The following is a 24,021-nucleotide window of genomic DNA, read 5'->3' as shown; positions in this document are numbered from 1 at the left end:
CCCAGAGAAGCAAATTATACTAAATCAAGGACATAAAGTCTAAGCACACTAGAGTCCTTGCAGCAAAAATAGGAATAGCCTACATATATTTGAACGACATCTAAGTTATAAAAATCAGTTTGGCCAGAGAGAAGACACGGTTACGAGCGTTTCCGGATAAACTGACCGTCATGGCACTCTGAGGACTTAACATCAAGGCAGAGCGATCGGGGAGTAAAGTCTAGTAGCTAGCATTTCCCAAACTTCAGTTGCTTAAGGCAAACACAGGAGACAGCACCGCATTTTTCTCAAGGTAAAATACATCATATATGGGAGTTTAAAAATCAGTAATCAAAAGCGAACTTTTTCGCTTTCAGAGTTCCCTGAGCCTAACAGTGTAAAAGCTCGTTTTGTTCGGAAGGAATCTCGCGATATTTTTGTGATTCTCTGTGGCGGGAACATACCGGAAGTTAGGGCGCTCTATGTGGTACGTCTCTGGAGGAAGTGAGGTCATGTCCCAGAAGCCTTAGCGAGGAAGTCTCCCGTTCGGGCGTTCTGCTTGTAGTGTGGTGTGGAACGTTTAGGCAGCGTGGTTTGCTTCTTTGCGGCAAGGCTGGTCTTTGGCCGGCCAGGGCCTTACGGGCCTTTGGAGACCGCAGATTTGGTCTTTTCTCACTGGTAGGAGAGCTCGCGCCGAGCCGCGCAGCGCCCCGACCCGTCCCCACCATGCTGGTGCTGTTCGAAACGTCCGTCGGCTACGCCATCTTTAAGGTCGGTGGGAGAGTGAGTTGTTGGAGGGGGAAGGCGGCTGTTGGGCAGGAGATGAGAGGGAAAGCTGTAGGAGAGGACGACAGTGTTCAGGATCGCGTGGGTGCCTTTTCTGTCCCCCTGCTGTGAAAGGAAGGGGAAGACTTTGGGCCTGGGAGGCGCATGTTTCAGTGAACACGTGGCCGCGCTCTTGGGGGCGTCGGGTTCGGTAAAAGGTTTTGGCCCAGTTAGGTGAGCAAGAGCCGTGTTAGTTATGATAGCTAGTTTAGATTTTGTTCTGAGAGTTTTGTGGAATGATTTTGGAAGGTTTTAACAGAAACGACCTCATTTAACTTTGTTAATGAAATTTCTTTGCTCTGCGCAGAACAGGAGATAGAGTTGACAGATTGGCTGGCGGATTTTAAAGTATGCGAGATTTGCGTTTAAAAAGATGGGTGTGTGGAGGTAGGAAAGGGAAGAGAAGTTTTAGGGATTTGGGGGCTGGGAGAGGGAAGGATAATAAAGAGTTCCAGTTTGAGCTATGTGAAGCTTTCGCTGTCTGTTAAACTTGGAAATACAATGGTCCTTTCAAGTTTGAAGCCCAGAGAAGAAATCTGAGCTGGAGGTAACCAATTTGAGTTCGCTGTTTTAATAAGGAAAGTTAACTTTCAGTTCATCAGCAAGGAGATAATTGAACAGTGGGACGTGCATATAGTAGGATGCTGTTGAGATGTTAGGAAGAATGAGGTAAATTAGGTGCCCCCCACGTGCCTGGCACTGAGCCTAGGAATATAGCAAAGAAAAAAAATTTCACATGTACTGACAAGGCAAAAGAAGTGCTAGATAAAATATGTAGTATGATTCTAGTTATGAATTTTAAAACTATGTGGTGTGGGTGCAGAGAGTCTGGAAAGGTACATACCAACATATTCGGGGAAGTTTTTTATTTTATTTTTCCAAGTTTCTTTTGACAGTATCTGTTTGCATGTTAAGGTAAATACTTGTTGTTTTTAAGAAAACCATTAAGATAATTAACCCAAAGCTGATTTTGCTTATTTTTCCTCTCATTATTGTTGTCTGAGATTGTAATATTAGCAACTTTAAGAGACTAAAGTGCTTTAGAGCCTGTCAGCAGCTCTATTAAGCTTTTCCCCAGCTTCCTGCAGTCTTTTCTAAATTCTTAGAGTTCTTCACGTGCCCCCAAATTCTCTTAGCCAACAGTCTATTGTATTTTGGATCAGGGTCTGTGGATGAATATCATCTGAATTGATGTTAATGTATACTGCCCTGATCTGGATGCTAAGAGGGGAGGGTAACTTTGCACTGTTAACTAGTTGCCTCTAATGGTGGGGAGGCTTAGCAATTGTATGGTTTCTAGATCTGGGTCATAAAGCATAAAGTCATATGATGAATTATTGATTACTGTTAATAAAGAGTACTTTCCATAAACGTAAGTCTTGAGTATTCTATAGTAGTTTTTAATGTTTATCTGCAAGTTTTTTGTTCAAAATTGTTAAATGTTTTTTCTGTAGTGTATCCCAATATTAGAAATAACTAAAGGCTTGAATATATTGAAATATGCTTCATTTATAAATATTCAGTATTAGTAACAGTTATTGATTCTGAATAAAATAGACTTCCGGAATATTCTGGATAAGTGATGGTTGCACAATTTTGTGAAAATTCCTACTAAGTGAATTGTACACCTTAAAGGAGTGAATCTTACTGTATATGAAATATCTGTGTGTAAATATGCAATACAAAGTTGTTAGCTCCCTTTCCTATGATCTTTCAAAATGGTGGAGTATAAAATTATTAATGTATTGGTTGCCTAAAATTCATCCTTGAAAAGAATGTTTTTTCGGACTTTTTTTTTTTTTTTAAGAAATACATTTTATATCATGACCCAGTATATGCATATCCATACATACACAGTGATTCAAAAAGAATTTAAAACTTTAAAAAATTGTTACTTGTTAATAAAGTTATATGTAAATATAGAGACAGTACCTAAAAGAACTATTATTATTTGTAGATAATTGCAAAAACTCAAGCCTGTTTCCCTTATGTCGCATGGCACACAGAATAAGACTCAACATTCTTAAGCCTTACTGTCCCAGTCCTTTACTACCCCAGATCTTTCCTAGCTGTGCTTCCCAGTGTGGTAGCCAGTAGCTGCACACAGCTATGTGGGTGCATGCCTGCTTAGTCGCTTCAGTCTGACTCTCTGCGACCCTGTGGGCCATGGCCTGCCAGGCTCCTCTGTCCATGGGATTGATTCTCCAGGCAAGAATACTGGAGTGGTTACCATTTCCTTCTTTGATACAGCTATGTAGCACTTGAAATGTGACTGGTAAAGCTGGGCAGGTGGAATTTTTCATTTTAATTCATCAGTCACTTTGTACAGTGCTGCTGTGTCGCATAGTGTTATGTGTTCCTTTATTTTTGGGGAGCTCAAAGTTTTTTTTATTGTAATACCAAAATTCCTATACAACATGATTACTAAGCAATGTTTTTCCAGCTTTATTGACTATAATTACATACTATGTAACTCACTTTAGTAAATGTAAATAAGTACATATAGTGCTTTTTATAGTAAAATAATTAATATAACAGCAGTGCTGAAGATTTTATGGTAACAATAGCTAAGCTATTCATTCCATCTTAATTCAAAATGATAAACTCTAAATGAATTTTGCATACTAATGTTTCACATTTCCATGTCTGAAAATGAATGATTAAAAGTTTGAGACAGATGTATAACGGGTAATGTAGCCTAATTTTATTTTTGTTCAGACTTCATGTTTGTTTCAATAACTTGCCCACAAATGGGGACATAACTGTAGCTAAGATTTTGTTTGAAGACCTTTCAGTGGTCATGAATTAGCATGATTTCATTACATTTCCTTTGGTGCTTTAACTTCGTGAATACTGATAATATCTCTTAAATATGTCAGTTTTGTTATCCAAACAGTATCTTCAAATATACTTGCTTTTCAACTAGAAAAAATGTGAGTTTTACTCATGAATCATATCCCCTATTTGGTGGTACATATCCTCTCAGCAATCATTGGACTTTGGGTACGGTTGACAACATTCTGAGTGAACTATTTTCAAAAACTACAACTATTCTGTGAACTATTTAAAAAAAAAATAACTTTGAATTACAAGTTTCAGTGCTTTCTTGAGATTTGATGAAATGTCTTTGGGTTCTAAAGTTTTCATGACAGAAATAGAACAGTCATAGTTTGTAATTTTTTAACATGAAAATGTGCTTTGCTTTTACTACTATTGCATTTACTACTTCATTACTCTGACTCCTGTTTTTCCAGTTCTGTAAATATATTTGATTCGGCTCTGTTGGGGGTTAAATTTAAACAGTGCAAATCCTTAAAATCATCTTGCCACTCTGACAGAAAATTTCTTGATGTTTTGTCGTGAAATATGTATTAGGCTGTTACTGGGAAATAAGTCTTAACTCTATAAATGTTCTGTGATGTTAAGGATTTGATGCAATATAGTTTAGCAGTGAAGTATAATTTTTCATTGATCAGCTAACTCCGTAAAACAACATGTGCAAAATATATTCATCTATAAATGTCATTATTTTATGATGCTGATTAAACTGATCTGCCATCAGTTGTAAGACATCCCGGTTTCAAGATGTTAAATATGGGGGAACTGCATTTTAGGACTGCTACTACCCTAGCTTATATTTGAACAGTTGACTTCTCACCTAGTATTGGTGAGGAAAATAAGAACTTATATTCATTCTTGATTTAAGTGAAACTGTTAGAAGCTCTTGAAGGCATTTTGATAATAAATCTGTCAACATGCATTTCTTATATGATCGTTTAACTCCGCTTTCAGTAATTTGTCCTATAGAAATACATGTAAACATATACAAAAACATAAAGGGTGTAAACGATGTTATATTCATACAGTGCAATTCTTGTTAAAACATAGAGTTACTTCCATGATATGTGAAGTGTATAACTTGATTCCCGAAAGTACACGTTAATGTAGCATAGACAGTCAAAAAGTCTTGAGGAATATATACCTAAATGTTAATGACTATGTTTCATAGGTAAAAGTACTCCTTTTTCCCTTCCCATGTTAAAATTTCTTACTTCAGAATGTGTCTTAGAACTAATGGTATCTAAGTTTTAGAGAAATCCTTAATAATTTCATATTGGGGAGATCATAGCAATAAATAACAAATTTTCTGTAGAAAGTAGGCAAATTTTTTGTTTTTGATTTGTGAATATGATAGGCTTTGTGAAGGGGTCAAGGAACTCTCTAAAATAGAAAGTTTTTAACAAATATCCAACTCGACTTAAATCCCATCCATTTACTTGCAGGTTTTAAATGAAAAGAAACTTCAAGAAGTTGATAGTTTATGGAAAGAATTTGAAACTCCAGAGAAAGCAAATAAAATGTAAGTCTTCATGAAACTAAGAACTTACCAGTTAACATTTAGAGGTGTTTGTTTTTGTTTTTGCCTTTTTCTACGAGTTTGTGTATCCCCCGCATTCATATAATATATCCATAACTTTTTGAACTCTTTCAGGAGTATGGTATGAGCCTACTTATTAGATTCTTCATCTGGAACTTAGACTGTCTCAATTAATTTGTATTAATTGCAGATGAGACTGGAAGCACCCGAAAATCACTATTTTGTAAGATGTTTTGAACTGTAAATTGATTGTAAATTAAGTATTGAGTTAAAGGTAATAATTGTCAAAAGCATGGGCTGTGGGAATTGCCTGGTAGTTCAGTGGTTAGGACTCAGCACTCACTGCCAAGGGCCCAGGTTCAGTCCCTGGTTGGGGAACTAAGATCCCACAAGCCACAAGGTGTGGCCAAAAAGGGAAAAAGCATGGGCTGCTAATAGACTTAACTTACAGATTCTCTTAGTGATACTCAGATGTTTTTGAACTTAGTGTATTCACTCTTCATGGCTAATATTTCCTAACTCACCCTGAAGTGGTTAAATAACTAGCTGATAAATCCTAGAAAGACAGACCTGTGTTCCCCAAGGTCTCTGGACAAGAAAACAGAGTATGATAACCTTCATACCCAGATTAAGAAATGAGTGGTGGGAGAGAGAGCTGGCTTTTTCTCAGGTAGAGTCAAGAAGGCTGTTTCACCACAATCACCTTGTAAAATAGCCCATTTGGTGAACGTGGTCCTCAGGAAGGACCTAACTAATCTCTTGATTGTGTCCTTTAATGCCAAAGCATATTTGATAATTCATCTGCTAATGCTAATAAAAACTCACTAGAATCGAAGGAAACTACTTGAGCTTGCTAAAGAGTATTGAACCAAAAGAGATGTCATACTAAACTATTAGAGAAACATGGTATACTGGAAAACTCTGCTTCGGAGTAATACATATAACATGATTGCATTTTTGTACATGTTGTTGTACAGCTATATATGTGTTTATGCAAATATAGAGATATGAATAGTGAATATGAGTGAAATTGGTGGTGAGGTGAGGTGGAATAAGGTGAAGTAACTGCTTTCTTCTTAAAATCTTTGTATTGTTAAGTGTACATTTGAGGTGCCAGTAGGATGTTCCCTGACTAGGTAAGGGAACAGTATTTCTGAAGATAATACTGCTTTAGACTCAGTGGAAGACTGGTTTTGGTTTTCCCTTTTAAAGGGCTATATCGTTTAGTTGTTTGAGTAACCTGATTCATTGTTGTCAATGATGTATTCTTGTTGGACCTGAATTTGCATGATCTAACTCAAATATTCGTCACTACCACTGAGACAACAATGGGTTAACAATGTATCTGTTTTGATATAAAACAATGTTGCCTTGAACATAAGTGAATAGGGAGGAGAAGGGAAAGTGAGTTTAGCAAAATTTAGACCTAACAGTTATTTTTTCATGGCATTTGTACTAGATGGACAAATCAGTGTCATGAGATTCTCAAACTAAGAGGGACTGTTACACCTTTTCTGTCCTGTATAGTAAAAGGCATCTGTGTCTAGCTTTAAGCAGCAGAGGTTATTCTGAAGCTTCAACATCTTTCCTATTTAGATATGGTGGCATACTTTTCTGCTGTTGTTCTAAGTTTCCTCCAAAGCCTGTAATATCTGTAATAGTTCCTCTGAATGTTACTAGCCTAGCATTTAGAGAAATTGGTCATTTTATGAAGTGTCTACCATTGCAGCAATATGCAATGGCAGGAAAGTTTCTTTTATTGGTGTACGCCTTGGAAGCAGTCCACTACCTCTTCTAAATATGTGGCATTTGCAAAATCAGTGTGCCCTCATAACATTTTTTTTCCCTTAATTCTAGAGTAAAGCTGAAACATTTTGAGAAATTTCAGGATACAGCAGAGGCATTGGCAGGTAAAATCAAAGACTAGCTTTTTTGTTTTTTTAAATACTGGTAATTTGTTATTCTTAAGAAATTGTTTGCTTTAGTTGCCTAAGTTAACCTTTTTCAATGTTGTCAATGATGCATTCTTTTTGAAACTGAATTTAAGTGATCTAACTCAAATTCGTCACTACCACTGAGACAACATTGAGTTAGCTTTTTTCACTATAGGGCTGGTTTTTCCCCCACATGTGATGAGAGGTGAGAAGTGGTTAAGTTGATCTCCCTGTGGAAACCAACAGCGTAATGCTGAAGCACAATTCAGTAAAAGCTGTTCTACAAGGGATCAAGGTAATGTCAAGTACACGGGTCTCTGATTTTTTAAATTCAGTGATTAAGTTGAGAATAGCTAGAATTTGGAGTTGAGATAATAAGGCAGCTCTCTATGTATATACATTCTTAAAGTTAAAAAAAAAAACATAATATTGAAAGATTTAAGAAAACTAATAGAGTTGGGGGCGGGCATTGTAGGTTTTTGTTTTTTAAAACAAAAACTGGAGAAGCATACGTAAGTTTCCCTAAAAGAAGAATGGGTGATGACTGTTACACCCTTCAGCTTGTCCTCGTGATGAGAGCAGGTACAGAGTGGAGTCTCTGAGCAGGCCTGGCAGCAGGCAGCTGATGTTCTTTTCCTCTCTGGCTGTGCTGGGTGTGCTGCTGCGAACAGGGCTATTCTTTGTTGTGCTTATTTCAGAACACAGTCTCTAGGGCACGTGGGCTTCAGTCGTTGTGGTGTAGAGACTTCGAAGCCATCAGCATGTAAGATCTTCCCAGACCAGGTATCGAACCTTTGTCTCCTACATCTGGCAGGAGGATTCTTTACCCCTGAACCACCAGGGAAGACCAGCACTTGGTTTTCTAATGTACTTTTAATGCTAGGGAAAACAGGAAGATGGAATAATAAAACTAATCATGAATTTTTCAGTTGCTTGAATTCTGTATCTCAAGTCAGCTGACTACTTCGTGGTATATTTTGAAAATGAAGGATCATAAGGAAGAATATGGCTAACTGTTAAGCTGTAAAATTCATTTGACTGACCCAAATAATTTTTGTTCACCCCACGAGAGAACGGTAGTTCCCTTATATAGTGAAAATTAGGAATCTAATTAAATATGTTGGCATATCAGTGAGCTACCCCAACCTTGGCAGAGGGGTAAGTGGAAGGAGGAGTTAACAGTAGGACCAATTTTTAAAATAATTCTAGGGCTGCATAGATCAATTCATTAAAGCCTTATAGAGCATAAATATGATCATTTCAGCCTGGAAAATTTTTTTAAAGATAATTCTGTTCATCACAGCTTTAAAAATAAATATGGGTAGAATTTTGGTAATGTCCCAAGTGAAATTGTGTTAGCTTTTCTCCAACTCTGGGGAGCATTATTTGTATAGCCTGATTTGAGTAACTCCTCCTGGAGTTGTAAAGGGCTGTAGCTCTGATCTCAAGTGCCCTTGGTGAGAGGGAGCATCGCACAATTTGTGGGATCTTAGTTCCCCAACCAGGGATTGAGAGGTTATCTCATACTCATTTGAGAAGACCCTGATGCTGGGAAAGATTGAGGGCAGGAGGAGAAGGGGACGACAGAGGATGAGATGGTTGGATGGCATCACCGAATCAATGGACGTGGGTTTGGGTAGACCTCGGCATGTTGGTGATGGATAGGGAGGCCTGGCGTGCTGCGGTTCATGGGGTCGCCGAGTCGGACATGACTGAGTGACTGAACTGAACTCATACTGAGCTTTTGGTATTCCTTAAAATAATATCAGATAAATGGAGAAAATGCCATGCTAGATGAGAATTTAAAGTGTCCCAGACTCTCTCAGTCTAAATTCCATGAGGATAGAGGCTGTGTTGTTCACTGTCAAATCTCTAGCACATAAATATTTTTGGGTAAATGAATGAAAGTAGTGAGCTCCTTCAGGAATCTGGTCTTAGAAACCTACAATACCTTTTCCCATCTATTTTTACCAGAAAGTTGAACTTGATCACATTATTATTAGAACACTCCTTCCTGGGAATTAACTTTCCACTCCTTGTTAAAAGGCAGTTTTGATATTACAGAACCGAAACGGAGTGTTTGTAGGTGTCAGAGTATACATTTAAAACTTGTAGCCTAAGAAAGAGTCTGGGGTGTGATGTCAGTTTTATACTGGTCTCAGAAGCTAAAATGTGCCATTTGCATGGCAAGGTTTATTTTTAGTCTTGGTCACACTTTGAAGTTTCATGTCTTACAAACAGCCACAGTAAAATTTGGGGCCAGCCTAAATTTGGATGAAGGGAAAGATGCTGAGGGATGCTGAAGAGTGCCTAATAGAGAAGGGGAAAGATTCACTTTCCCCTTAGCCCTGTCACCATCTCTGTATACCATCTTTTTAAAATACATATTATGAAGAGTGATTAACAGAGTTTTTGATAAAGGGAAGGTAAACATTCGTGAAGTTAGAATAGGATCTAGAGTAGAAATTTTTACTTTTAAGAAATCTTAAAGGAGAGCACTAGGTTAGGTTAAAGTGTGAAAGTAAATGATAGGGAAGATTGAGAGCTAAAGGGAGGACATTGAATAAAAATTTTTAATTGTAAAAGATTAAACACTTGTAAGGAAAGATTTCAGTTATTAGAGAAATGTAAATTAGAAAGGAGTCAGTGTTTCACAATATGTAAATTGTTAGAACTCAACAGAAGTAGTTTGAATCTTAGCTTATTTGTAAAGACCTCTCTGTAAGATGTGTGACAGCTAGATCACTTTTGTCCTCGCCTTTCATCTTCCAGATACCAGATGAAATGGATTTGAAATTCAAATGAATGGAAATTTGGTCAGGAGGAGAGAACAAGTACCTGGCTGAATAAGCACAAACTGCCTGACCTTTTAGAAATTGTGACAGACTTTCCGTCAGGCGTACTTTCAATTCGGCCAAAACCCAGACAGATACCAGAAGAGGTGTGGGTATTAATTAGTCCATGTTGGTCCAGAGAATCTCAGTATGGGTCTAAGAAAGGGTGAGAGTTAAAAGTAGCACATTTAGAGCTTGCCAAAAATGAAAACAGTCTCCAAATCAAATTGGCTGCCCTCAGTAGTAATTCCCCAATCACTGGACATCGAATAGTAGTAGAGGCCTGTTGGCACATCTGGATCAAGGACTGGCAAAGATAACACCTCCACTCAGGCGTGCTTACAATGTGGCAGAACCTTCAAAATGAATAAACTCCTTTTTACCAGTCATGACAGGATTTTTATGGTATTTCACAATCTAGAACATCAGATCAGTTGATGCATGGGGGAGTGAATCTATTTGTCATCACAGAACAGATTGTTTTTAACATATAATTCTGAGCCCAGAGGGATTGAGTGACGTACAGGGAAGAAATGCTGGATCTGGTTTAACTCCTGGTTCTCGAATGCAAGTGAGGGTGGGAAGATCAGATGAGATTCTGAAGTTTGTAATGTTTATCATTTCATTTCAGAAGTAATGTTAAATTCAGCTTTTGAAGTGTTTTGTCTTTTTGGCTTTATTTAGAAAATTTAAGATCATGAACTCTTGAAGATAAAGTTTTGAGTTAGCTCTTTTGTTTTTCTTCCTAACAAGCATTCACAGCTCTAATGGAAGGCAAAATCAATAAGCAGTTGAAGAAAGTTCTGAAGAAAATAGTTAAAGAAGCCCATGAACCCTTGGCTGTGGCTGATGCTAAACTAGGAGGGGTTATAAAGGTAAAGTTACAGTTTTCTTTAGCCTTCTAATCAGAGCTGACTAAAAAGCCTGGCCTTTGTAATGAATTGTTTATTATAAGTTCTCAGGATTGAATTCTTGATCTTTTCCCCCTATGCTATGTACTAATTGGTTTTCAATGTGGTTGTCAAAACTAAGGATATATAAGTAATACCTCAGCTAAAACACTCTATGTGTATATATCCTGGCATATTTTTATTTAGGGACTTTCTCTCTTTTCAATATAAATGGAATCATATCTTTTTTAGTGTATATGTTTATTAAAAACACTTTACTGGAGGTAGAGTTGCTAAAAATTAAATATAAAATAAGAATGGAAAGAAAGAGTGGATAGGTAGGCCCCAAAACATGAAAAGCAGGTCATTTTAGAAGCCAGTTGTGATGGTTTGATTTTCAGTAGTTACAGTAGGTCTTACAGTGCAAGCACATGAACATACCTCTGATTCTTTTTTCTTATTTTAATTGAAGTATAGTTGATTTATAGTCCCCTCATTCTTGAAGTAAGGATTAATTCCTTGTAGCTGTTTGAAGGTAGCAAACTGGTGAAGAGATTTGAGGGTTGTTTTTTTGTTTTTTTTTTTAAGGTAGAATTGCGAACTTAGTATTTGTTTAGATAGATTATTTCTAATACTGTCAGGTAATGAAGTTTCTGTACTATCAATCTCATCTTCATATTTTTCTGTTAAAAACATTAAGCTTTAGCATAAAAAACATACACATAGAAAGGCATATAGGAGGGCAAATTGCTGACTAGTGGGATTATAAGTATCTTGTTCTCCTTTTTCAATTTCTCCATTTGAAAAACTTAAACTGAATATCTCCTGTGTAAATACTGAATATTTGTTTCTTTTAAATGTGATGTAGCATTTACAATTTTTCATGCCTGTCATTTGCATTTGATGAAATACAACTGTGTAGATTTGTATGGCGTTAGCAAATACCCTACAAAGTGAAAAAAATGAAGGCTTGCAAGACAGATTCATTCTGTTTGTGTGAGGTGTGTAAAGAGTTACGTGTGTTTGTATTTACACACTAATGCATGTTTGGAAAGCACCTTGGGGACCCTGACAGTAGGGAAGGACCTGAGGCCTGGGTCTGTTTATGGCTTCTGATTCATGTACACAGGCTGCCTTCCTAGAAGCTTAGGCCCCTTTTGTTCAAGTGCTGTTCCCACACACATACCCAAAACTGCTTTTATGAAACTGAGAAGTGTGTGTGTTTGAATCAGTGCTATTTTAATATTTAGGAGAAGTTTCTGTATTTAATACAAATGCTCTTGTTCATATAGGAAAAACTGAATCTCAGTTGTATCCACAGTCCTGTTGTTAATGAACTTATGAGAGGAATCCGTTCCCAGATGGATGGATTAATCCCTGGGGTAGAACCACGTGAAATGACAGCTATGTGTCTTGGGTTGGCACACAGGTGAGATTTACTGGAAGATAGTTGTCTTATTTTTACTTAATAATTATATAGCACTGTTCTAGGCATGTTACAAATACTAATGTAATCCTCAAGAATTTAAAGAGGAACGTAGTTATAGTATCCTCATTTAACAGATGAGGAAATTATGTCCAAAGTCATAATAGCTGGGAAGTGATGAAGCCATTATTTCAACCCAGGCAGTTTGGCTTCATAATCTGGGCTCTAGACCTCGTGATGGCACTCTACCTCTCCAACATTGGATCTGCAGTTCTTGGGCTTTTACACACACCCCCCACCCCCACCCCCCACATTTTACATCTTCTAAATCATTTGCTACTCCATCTACTTGGCATCTCCCTGAACTTTCTCATCTGCTAATGATCTTTCTCTTCTGCTTTGTGTCCGTTTGTTGTTTTACTCTGATTTTTATTCAGTTTTTTCTTGAGGCAAAGAGATGTTAACCTGTCATTTTTAACAAATCCATTAGAATAGGCATTTCGGCTATGCTGTGATATATGTATTCCTGAAAAACACGGCATTCAGTGAAATTTCACTACAATACGAGGGTTTGTGAAAAAGGAGGATTATGGGTAAACGACTCAAATCCTATGTAACTTTGTAACCCTAAAGAAATGTTAACAGTTAAAAAGACATGGTGGAACTTCCCTCCATGCTTCACTGCACAGGGCATAGGTTTGATTCCTGGTCAAGAAAGTAAATTCCCATATGCTGCCAAAAGAGAGAAAAATAACAAGTTTATATTAAATACTAGAGGGACTTTCTTGGTGGTCCTGTGGCTAAGATTCTGCTCCCAATGCAGGGGCCCATGGTTCGATCCCAGGTGAGAGAACTAGATCCTGCATGCCACAACTAAGACCTAGCGCAGCCAATTAAAAATACTTTAAAAAAAAAAGAAATACTACATAAACAAAGGTCTGTATCTTTGAATAAATAAAACTTGAGCATAGATTAATGAAAGGATTAAAGTGAGTTTTATAAATAAGCAAAATGCACAAGAGTCAGGAAAAACTTTTTAATAAACATTCCTGAGAGAGAACAAATGGCTAACTTGAGTTAAGATCCAAATTAAGATTAATTGGCATTGTGCACAGCAGTTGCTCTCATCTAAGGCAGTCAGATACCCCTCAGAAGACAGATGGCAGTTGGGTTGAGGCTGGGGATGTTGTTGCACATCAGACAAGGGGCCCAGAATAGCCCCCACTACAAGTAAGCAGGCCTCTGTGTTAATAGTGCCAGGATTAAGAAAGCCCATATGTACGATATTATTGTCCCATGGCTTTCTTCTCTTTGGGTGTTTATGAAGAGAAGAAACTGCTGTAGTTTTTCTTACTGGGGGCAGAAAACATTAAGAATGCTGCAGAAGTCATGTCATATGAACCAGTGTAACTTGGACCACACGAAATTATCCTATTTGTCATTCATAAATGAATTCATGTTACAGAAATGTAGGTTATAGTGGGACAGATGTATTGTTTTCTTTCTAAATGTGTGCTTTGGGATCTTGAATGTTATATTCTTGTTTAACTGATTTTTCTCATGTAGAAAAAATAATGTAGCTCCAGGAGAGGGGTTTGGGTAAAAGGTTTTTTTTTTTAAGATGTTATTTAAATGCTTTTCCTAGATTCTATTTTAGTAATTTATATTTTTCTCCCTTCTCCCCAGCTTGTCCCGATACAGATTGAAATTTAGTGCTGATAAAGTGGACACCATGATTGTTCAGGCAATTTGTGAGTATAGGACATGTGAGGTCTAACCTGTCTCTTCATTGTGGTTTTTTTCCTACTATTAAAATTGTATCTTTTATGATTGTTGAGGAAGAAAAAGACCAACTAGAAGTTTAGTAAATAAATTGGGAAGTGCAGAATAGAAAATTGGAAAACTAATTATAATTTGACTACTTAGGGATAATAGGAATTACGCTACACTGTTAATGTAAGCTGATTAGTCTTTTTCCATGAAAAATGATAAAACTTTAAGATATGGGTGTGGGGGGTTTTTTTTTTGCTTTATATATGTAATCATTCTTCCATGTCATTTGGTGATTTTTGGATATCAAAGTCTCAACAATTTCCAATTTTAAACATTTCTTTAAATAGCAATTGTATTTCTAGGTATGTATGCCCCCAAAACTGAAAGAGTTACTCAGTTACTTATGCAGCTGTGTTCATAGCATCATGATTCAGCTAAAAGGTAGAAACAATCCAGATACCTATTAACAGATGAAGGGATAAACAAAGTGGTATATGCATGCAGTAGGATATTATTTATCCTTACAAGTTCTAATGTACACTACAGCATGGATGAATTTTGAAAACTCTGTGCTAGGTGAAATAGACTACTTGCAAGACGACAAATACTGTGTGATTCCCCTTATGAGGTACTTAGAATAGGCAAATTCATAGAGGGAATAGAAGAGATCAACAGAGGCTGGGGTGGTGAGAATGAGGAGTAATTATTTCATGGGTACAGAGTTTCTGTTTGGGATGATGGACTATTTCGTCACAAGTTTTTTTAAAACCCTTTTAAGTTCCTGTTTTCTTTTTCGTTTTAATCTACTGCAGCCCTGTTAGATGACTTAGATAAAGAACTAAACAACTATATTATGCGGTGTAGAGAATGGTATGGCTGGCATTTCCCTGAGTTAGGAAAAATTATTTCGGATAATTTGACATACTGCAAGTGTTTACAGAAAGTTGGTGAGTAACTTTATCCTTTAAGGTATTGAAAATAGTGGTTTATTTAAATCCTAAAACATGAGTTACTGGTGTTTTTATTCTCTTCCCAGAGTTTTTGGTCTTGTATGTTTGAGGAGTATTCCATATTAACATCTGCTAGATTGCAGAAACAAAATTTGATTTCAATGGCCTGTGCAGTAGAGGACATAGTTCTCTAATTTGGTTTTTCTTGGGCTTCTTTTTTTAAAGAAAATTTGGAGTATAGGTGACTCAGTGGTAAAAATCTGTCTGCCAGTGCAAAAAAACACAGGAGACATGGTTTGAATCCCTGGGCAAGGAAGATACCCTGGAGGAGGAAATGGCAACCCAATCTAGTATTCTTGCCTGGGAAATTCTATGGACAGAGGAGCCTGGCAGACTACAGTCCACAAGGTCACAAAGGATGTGACTAAGCACACACACTCACTGTGTTACTTTTTACTGTACAGCACAGTCAACCAGTTACACATCTATATATGTATCTCCATTCTTTAGACTTTTTCCATGTAGGTCATTCCAGAGTATTGCGTAGTTTCCTGTGCTGTGTAGCAGGTTCTTATTAATAATCTGTTTTATGTAGCATAGTGTGTATATGTCAATCCCAACTTACCTGCTCCCCACTCTCCTGAACTGGCTTCTTATGGTGAATGTGTCTCACTGAAGTTGCTATTCATAAGGACAACTGTGGGAATGGAAAGTATCCTGAAATACACTAATAGTAATTAATATTAAAAGTAGTATTGCTATCTATACTGTTAATGTTAAATTGTGTACTATTACCATAATAAAAATACTAGTAAAGGAACCTGAGGACTGTTAATAATATGAATTACTTTAATCTCTAAAAGCAAGCCCTTACATGAGTAAAGTTACTTGGTCAAACTTGTTTGCTTTTTGTTTTGTTCAGGCATTCCTTTCATTGGCTTATCTCTACTTTTTCTTTTGACTCTTTGGTGGATTTTATATAATTTACTGAAGAGTGATTCTCCCTCATCCTCTGCAAACATTCCATAGGCGATAGGAAGAATTATGCCTCAGCTCAACTTTCTGAGTTACTGCCAGAGGAGGTTGAAGCAGAAGTGAAAGCGGCTGCAGAGATATCCATGGGAACCGAAGTTTCAGAAGAAGATATTTGCAACATTCTGCACCTTTGCACTCAGGTAACACTCTGCACATGGGGAAACTCGTGGTGGTGGTGCCAGCTCTGTAATTTCTGATGGCAGTGATGATTTTTAAATGTATTGTTCACCTGATAAATAAATATGAGGGTGTTCAGTCACTACCTCATCTGATGCCATCTTGACTTATATACTTGCAGGGAGAAATATATCCTAAAATGACGTCAAAGGAGTACTGTCTAGTTGATTTCTATTGTTAGCAGTATCTGAATGTTTATAGCCTGTAATTTTTACCCCTCATTTGAAGATAGCTATATGACAATCACAGAGGATGACACAAATGTATAGCCTTTCAAGCTTTTTTTTTTGAACGTTGATTAACCTTTTTTAAGCAGTGTATTAAGTTTACATATATTGTCTAATTTTTAAATATTAAAATTTCACAACAGCCGTTTTATAGAAAACTGAGGTAAGGAATGGTTAATTTTCCTGGAGTTGTACAACTAACTGCTCTGTGATAATTTGGGGCTCTGATGTTTTAGACATGTGAATTTTATACTGCTTTTACTCTTAAACTGTTTATGACTTACTCATTTTGTTTCTTAAACTAGGTGATTGAAATCTCTGAGTATAGAACCCAACTTTATGAATATCTGCAAAATCGAATGATGGCCATTGCACCCAATGTTACAGTCATGGTTGGGGAATTAGTTGGAGCACGACTTATTGCTCATGCAGGTGATGATTTTAATATAATTTGTAAACAAGGGTATTGAGAGTTGTTTTCTAGGTAGGATCTTATTTTCTTTTAAACTGAAGTTTAAAGATAAATCTGGGTAATAAATAGAAGTGAATGGTGTACGTGCGAGGACTAAGGACCAAGTGTTCAATGATGATTTTTATTTGTATGCCTGATTTCCTTTTGGATAGTGAAGGCATCTTTAGTCACTACCTCTTCTGAGACACTTGTGGTCCATTGTCAGAAGTTTGTTTTGGTTAATTAGAGTACTTGGATGAATACGGGAGGATGAAATCAGGCTTACCTCATTTTACTGTGCTTCACAGATACTGTGTTTTTTAAAATCATGGTTTGTGTTAGTGCTGTGTAGAGCAAGTCCATTGGCATCACTTTTCCAACACCACTTGCTCACTTCATGACTCTGTGCCGCATTTTGGTGATTCCCACAGTATTTCTAACTTTTCCATTATATTTGTGATGTTGGTCTTTGGTCAGTGATCTCTGATGTTACTACTACAACTTGCTGAAGGTTCAGATGATGTTTAACATGTTTTTAACAGTAAAGCATTTTTTAAAAATTGAGGTATGTACGTTGTTTTTCCAGACAATGATATTTCACACTAAGTAGCCTACTCATAATATATAACTTCAACATGCACCGGGAAACAAAAATTTGAATACTTAATTTATTGCAACACTTGCTTTATTGTGGTGATCTGGAATGAAATCCACTATATCTCCAGAGTGTACCTGTATGTACTATTGATAGAGAATTTATTTTATTTACATCAAAGTGTTTAAACTAGATAGAGTACTTCTTTTACCTGCATCATTAATCAGAAAAATAGGCCATTCACATCTCCTCAGCTTCTAGGTTGCTCATCTGGGCTGGTTTTGTTGTCTATATCTGAAATTTCATAGATGTAGCAAAATGTGTAGCAGGAAGAGATGCAGGGATTACTAGAAATACATGTTTCTTGAATTTTAAACATGTATCTAGTGGTTGAGTGACTGTTAATATTGATATTCTCTGATAGAAAATCTGTGCAGCATATCTGACAAAGCAGCAGCTTTTGATGCCTGATTATTGATTGTGTTTATATCTCCTCAGCCTGAATTTATCACATCGTTTTACTGAGATGCCTTAATAATAAGTTTTTCATTTACCTATTATTTTAATATTTAAAGGGGTAGAGTATTTCATATCTAAAATAAGTCTCAGAAAAATAAGGGCTATATTGAATGATGTTTGTGAATACTTATACTTTTAACTCTCCCCTAGTATGCTACTGAAATATGAGGTAGTAATACCATCTCTTCAGGCAAATAGGTATGATTAAACAAATAAGCTTCAGTTTGCCATAGACATTCATCACAGACCCCTGCTTGTGGTGCTAATGGATGAATCACAAATGCTGAAGTATCAGGAATTTGGGCTAATTCCAAACTATAGAATCCTTTATTATATCTGATTTTTATATACTCTGTGGCTGTAATACTTAGACTGTAGGTCTTTTGTTTAATACATAGAACTTTCATATATTTGGAATTACTTTCCTCAAAGTTACTACTTTTTTTTTTGAAGGTTCTCTTTTGAATTTGGCCAAACATGCAGCTTCTACGGTTCAGATTCTTGGAGCAGAAAAGGCACTTTTCAGAGCCCTGAAGTCTAGACGAGATACGCCTAAGTATGGTCTCATTTATCATGCTTCACTTGTAGGCCAGACGAGCCCCAAACACAAAGGAAAGGTGAGTTACAATTTTCCTGGCGCAGGTGTTTTTTTCCTCCAAATCATTTTGATCTTATTCTATAGTGGTCAATAAATCTTTGTTTCTTTTTCATCAAATAGAGAATTGTGAATTCTTTAAACTCTAGTGTACACTGAAGGAAAAAGTTAGAAGATAAAGTGTTTGCTGTTTTAGTACTTTTCCAGACTCCCATTCATTGGTGGGTGAGGGTAGGGTGTGGCCCATCAGAAATTTTCTGTGCGGCGGAAAATCAATTTAACATCAACGTTCATGACCCATTTTAAAATGATAGCACGTACACTGTGCTAAACACTGGATAGGCCTTTGGTGGATGCTTTTAATAGTCCTATAAGTTGTTAGTGTCTATTTTACAGAGGAGGAATCTGACGCTGAAAAGTACTTTCAAGCTTTTATACATACCTAGTTTAACAGAAATTTTATAAAATTTAGAGCAGAGTGATGAAAGAAATAATTCAGTAAAATGAAATGTTATTTAGCTTTAAAGGGGGCAGTACTTAACTGTGGATGACCTCATAATGTAGGTCTAATATCACATAGTAAAAATGAAAAGATTGGAAAATGGCTTGATCTAGCTTTAGACATGAACTACTGGCAAGATCTTTTCAGTTAGCCATCATATGGTGGCAGAGATTCTAATAGAAGGTAAGCGGCTTAAATATGGTTTACAATACATTTGTAATTCCTGACTTTTAAAAATATCCTAGAGTGACTCGTAAAGTCAATGATTGAGCTGTAGTGTTCTCATGAATAAACTCTTGAGTGATTTTTTTTTACATCTCAACTTGGAGTATAGTTTGAATGCATCTCACTTCAAGTTCTTTGTTAGATTTCTCGGATGCTGGCAGCCAAGACTGTCCTGGCTATCCGGTACGATGCCTTTGGTGAGGATTCCAGCTCTGCAATGGGAGTCGAGAACAGAGCGAAACTAGAAGCCAGGTTGAGAGCGTTGGAAGATAGAGGGGTAAGAGTCATGCTCTGCATGTTGGAGAAGTGTTACCTGTCACAAATTAATAAACCGCAGCTCATGTACATTTTCATCTCACCTGCTGATCAGTTTTACTCTATGATACATTTTCGTATGTCTAATATTGATACATTCTATTTCTGCTTACTGTTAACAGTTTCCCTAGTATGTGACTGTGGTCTAGTGGTTAATTGAGATCCACCTGCCAGTGCAGGGGACATGGATTTGATCCCTGGACCGGGACGATCCACATGCCGTGAGATAAATTACACCATGCACTGCAGAGCTAGTGCTCCACAACAAAAGAAGCCACTGCAATAAGTAGCCCACACTGCAACCAAAGAGTAGCCTATATGCAGCAACAAAGACCCAGAGCAGCCCAAAAAATAAATTATTGACATACTAGTGTATATATTATAAAGGGATTATGCCTCAAAAATATTAATAATTTTTCTTTTCTTAGATAAGGAAAATAAGTGGGACAGGAAAAGCATTAGCAAAAGCAGAAAAATATGAACATAAAAGGTAAGTTGAGTGTATTTGGGGGAAGCATGTATGAATAATTTTTGCTTAAGAAGAGTCAGAAGACAAAAAAATAGTCTAAAAGCAGCTAAGAAGCATAAGTATTCAGACCTCACTATGAAATTATTAAAAAAGATTTTTGTTGGGAGAGGTGTTTTTGTTCTTATTTGAAATGTTCAATACTGATGAAGTAGGTAGTGGTAATGCAAATAGAACATGGGTAACAATTTGAAAACCGTGTGTCAAGAGCCTTAAGAATTTTTGTTTCTCATTTTTTGTTTGTTTTTTTTTTTTAACAGACAAAATTTAGTAACACGTTTGTTTACCTGGGGTAGACCCTGGAGAACCTAGTCACTACTTGGTTTCATGTTTTTAACCTGTAAAAGTTAACAGCCATGAGTCTACAAGACAGATTAATAGAACATTCCTTAGCTTGTTTTGAACAATTTTTTAATGTTCTCTTGCCATTTTGCTTATGACTTAAAATGCCAGTTATGAGATTTAGTTCACATTTTTGACACTCAGTATTTTAATTATTTATTTCTACCTTGTTAGAAGAAAAGCAGGTATCTTGGTTTTAGGGAATGTTTATCCATATGTATCCCTTCTTATTCCTCTGCCTGTTATAATCTTGTGATGGAGTATTCTGTATTAAATTTGATTCAGGGCTTTTTTTTGTTTTCATTGAATTGCCCAGTGTCCTAAGACTTGAATTGGTTCAGTTTTTACTTTCTAGTATAATCATTTGGTTTAAAGAGATTTCTTCCATTTCTCCCCCCACCCCCTTTTTTTTTAATAGTCCCTGACCCCCGCGCCTATCCTCCTTCTCTTCCTTCCCTCCCTCCTTTGCCTTTTTTTTTTCCCCCCTTTTTTAATTGAAGATTTCTTCTGTGCTATGGTTACTACGTTGGTTACTAGATCAGAATTCATTTAGTTCACTTCTCTGGAAGTGTGCTTGACCTCCCTAGAAAATGGGTAGACATCTCTTCACCTTTTGGAGACTTAACTTTCATAAACTTCCCTAAAGTTACTAAACTGAAACTGTGGTATGCTCATGTATTACTTAATGACCGTTTCCTTTAAATTTCTTTAGAATTAATTTGATTAAAAGCATTTGTAAAGATATTCTAAGATTCTGTGGCTCTTTCAGTGAAGTGAAGACTTATGATCCTTCTGGTGACTCCACACTACCAACCTGTTCTAAAAAACGCAAGATTGAACAAGTAGACAAAGAGGATGAAGTTATTGAAAAGAAGGCCAAAAGGGCCAAGGTTAAAATTAAAGGTTAGTTTGAATTTTGTTAATGTCATTTATACTCCTGTTGCATGAGAAGTACAGAATTCTGTATTAGTCAGGGAACTCAAGCTGGGGCTCGAACGACCTGGAGGGGCGGGAGGCGGGGGCATGTGTACAGTACGGCTGGTTCATGCTGGTGTGTGGCGGGGATCAAACCAGTATTGTAAAGCGATTACCCTTCCATTAAAAATATAAAGAAAAATGGGGAAAGTGCATACCATAGAACTTTATTATGAAACCACCATATTGGAAGCTAATTCTGTTTTAATAACCATCTTCTCTAGGGAGTATATTTCATAAGAGAAATGAGAAAAGCATCTCTTTGAATATATAGTTTTAAAGCATCTCTTTGAATATGTAGTTTTATATTAAGTGTATCAAAACTTTAATTTCTAACGTGAACTCTTTTGGGAATTAGCTTAAAAGAGAAAACAAGGTATGTGGTTTCTAAATTAGTAGCTGAAATATTTTTGTTGAGCATAGAATTGATGCAGCAGTACTTCATTGTTTCTGTTACATGAAAAGAACTAGAGTAATAACTGGGTAGTCTGCCATCAGAGTAGTAGGTGCTCCCCAGTGAACTAGGCTCTCTTAAGTTGATAAGTAAATTTCCCCATTTATTAGCTGCACTTGTGTTGAGTGCTTAGCTTTAAAGCAATTACCGATTTAACTTTTAGTGTCTAAATAGCTTAGGGGTCAAAAAATAAAAATAGCTCAAACTTAACCTTCCTGGATCTTTGCCACTCCCAATCTATTTCAACATGATATTCTCTCTCTTATAAATGGGAATCCTAGTTGCTTTGACCTTTAACATTGACTTGTCTTACAACCCAAGTCGATTCTGGTAGCACATCCTCTTAATTTTACTTGGAAAGTATTTCTAGCACCTAACCATTTATCATACCCATCACTGCCATTCTTAGTATAGCAGCTGCAATGGCACTCCCATTGCCTTCTCATCTAATTCTATTCCTTTGGTCACTCTGCTCCAGCCACACTAGCCGCCTTGCTATTCCATGAGCCTGCCTACTTCCCTCCTCTCCTAATGTGGGATATTTTCCCTCGATACAGGTGCATCGTTCACTTCCTTTTCTTTTTTAGGTATTTGCCTAACTACCCTGTATAAAATGTCCACAGGAATTGCCTTCATTTGTGTTCCTTTCTTTCTTTGCTTTTATCCTTTGGACTGTTTACTACGTAAAATATTTTATGGTGTACCTTTTTTCTCTTCTCTTTTTTGGTCCATTTCCTAGTAAAATAAAAGGTTTGTAAGGGCAGGAATTTTTGTCTGTGCTATTCCTTGCTGTATCTCCAGTTGTCTAGAACAAGCCCTAGCATACAGTAGGTACTAAATAAGTGTTTGGTCAATGAATTTCTAATGATAACTACCCATTATTGAGTCCTTATTTTAATGTGCTAAGCATTTATGCTAAGCATTTTGCATAAATTTTCATGTGTTAAATCAGCAAACCCTAGAAACAGTCAAATGAGATAGACATTAATAAATTTTAAAAGAATGAGGAGGTTTGGTTTACAGAGGTGTTAAATTGCTTACTATCATTTATTGTTAGTACTATTATACTAGGTAAATATTTGAAGGCCCTTTACAGCTATAAAATTATGTATAATAAACATTGGAGAGTTGATCAACATGTTGGGAAAAACATTCTTAAAGGGGTTTGAAGGCAGAGAAGCCTGATGCAGTGTTAATTGTAGTATTTTTACACTTGTTCAGTTGAAGAAGAAGTAGTAGAAGATGTAGAAGACACAGAAGAAGAGGTAGTACAAGTTGTAGAAGAACAGGAAACATCTGTGAAGAAGAAGAAGAAAAAGGACAAAAAGAAACACGTTAAGGAAGAACCGCTTTCTGAAGAAGAGCCATGCACCAGCACAGCAGTTGCTGTATGTTTCTTTTTAATTATTAATATTTTATTGACATGGGCAGAGTTTCCATATTTTACTATACTCTGTATGTTAGAAATGAACAAGTAGTTTTTTAAAAACTGTTTTCAAAAATGGTTTCATTAAAGCGAAACAATTAGAAAACTCACTGTTGTGTTTGGAACTGCCATTTTATAAAAAGCCGTTTCGCAAACCTAGAATCTTATTACAAAATGGGTTTGGTCTGAAGTGGAAGAGAATATCATTTGCTACAAATCACGGAGGTGATTTTTAGGTTTTAGTCTTTCTTACAAACTTGTTTTCAAGGGAAATAAAATAGACTGCTTTTTATAAAGAAAAGTTATTTTTAGTCACTTGTACATTTCCAGCTCTTTCAAAAGCATTCTTGTTGATTATTTTCAGAGTCCAGAGAAAAAGAAGAAAAAGAAAAAAAAGAAAGTTAATGAGGACTAATGGGAGGAACCATTCTTTCGAAGAGTTCATTATTGGATCAGCTGGATACATCATGCTTACGATTCAGTCAGAAATATTCGCGAGATACTCTGTAAAATAATTGATGGGAAGTTGGATGAGAAAGAAAGATTAATCATTAATAGCATTTCATACCTATTTGTGTCTTGACATACTTCAACTATGTTGATTTTATTATGTCATCATTTCTTAGGATATTTGTTATACAAATAAAAATATTTTCTTTGTATTTTAA

The 24,021-nt window shown here is 36.4% G+C and overlaps 1 protein-coding gene and 4 non-coding genes across 7 annotated transcripts; all 5 read left to right on the top strand.

Annotated features, from left to right (window-relative positions):
* Window positions 1-500: 500 nt before the first annotated feature.
* NOP58 (NOP58 ribonucleoprotein) lies at window positions 501-24,021 on the top strand. 3 transcript variants are annotated; one of them, XM_061148994.1, is made up of 15 exons: window positions 501-750; window positions 5,088-5,164; window positions 7,040-7,092; window positions 10,704-10,825; window positions 12,133-12,269; window positions 13,953-14,017; window positions 14,852-14,986; window positions 16,019-16,164; window positions 16,734-16,860; window positions 18,447-18,610; window positions 19,458-19,592; window positions 20,059-20,120; window positions 21,268-21,401; window positions 23,149-23,315; window positions 23,718-24,021. In XM_061148994.1, exons 1-15 carry the CDS (start codon window positions 706-708, stop codon window positions 23,766-23,768), a joined length of 1,620 nt encoding a protein of 539 aa, XP_061004977.1. In that variant the 5' UTR covers window positions 501-705; the 3' UTR covers window positions 23,769-24,021. The 3 variants fall into 3 exon arrangements, with proteins under 3 accessions (XP_061004977.1, XP_061004978.1, XP_061004979.1); XM_061148996.1 differs by lacking the exon at window positions 501-750 and adding an exon at window positions 7,292-7,411 and having other exon boundaries at window positions 5,086-5,164; XM_061148995.1 differs by lacking the exon at window positions 7,040-7,092.
* Window positions 6,427-6,515, top strand: LOC133061087 (small nucleolar RNA SNORD70). The gene has a single exon (XR_009693917.1). It is a non-coding gene; the product is annotated as a small nucleolar RNA SNORD70 (small nucleolar RNA).
* LOC133061086 (small nucleolar RNA SNORD70) lies at window positions 7,186-7,272 on the top strand. The gene has a single exon (XR_009693916.1). It is a non-coding gene; the product is annotated as a small nucleolar RNA SNORD70 (small nucleolar RNA).
* On the top strand, window positions 16,219-16,304 carry LOC133061094 (small nucleolar RNA SNORD11B). Its single transcript, XR_009693924.1, has one exon. It is a non-coding gene; the product is annotated as a small nucleolar RNA SNORD11B (small nucleolar RNA).
* Window positions 17,005-17,088, top strand: LOC133061093 (small nucleolar RNA SNORD11). The gene has a single exon (XR_009693923.1). It is a non-coding gene; the product is annotated as a small nucleolar RNA SNORD11 (small nucleolar RNA).

This window comes from Dama dama, chromosome 8 (assembly GCF_033118175.1).
Source record: "Dama dama isolate Ldn47 chromosome 8, ASM3311817v1, whole genome shotgun sequence".
In the NCBI taxonomy this organism is placed as follows: Eukaryota; Metazoa; Chordata; class Mammalia; order Artiodactyla; family Cervidae; genus Dama; species Dama dama.
Note: the sequence above shows the minus strand (reverse complement) of the source record. Positions and strands in the feature narration are given on the sequence as shown.

Coding starts and splice junctions, on each gene's coding strand:
- NOP58 (XM_061148994.1), top strand. CDS start 706: ATGCTGGTGCTGTTCGAAACGTCCGTCGGCTACGCCATCTTTAAG. Junction 19,593..20,058: donor GAGCGTTGGAAGATAGAGGG/GTAAGAGTCATG, acceptor TTCTTTTCTTAG/ATAAGGAAAATAAGTGGGAC. Junction 23,316..23,717: donor GCACCAGCACAGCAGTTGCT/GTATGTTTCTTT, acceptor GATTATTTTCAG/AGTCCAGAGAAAAAGAAGAA.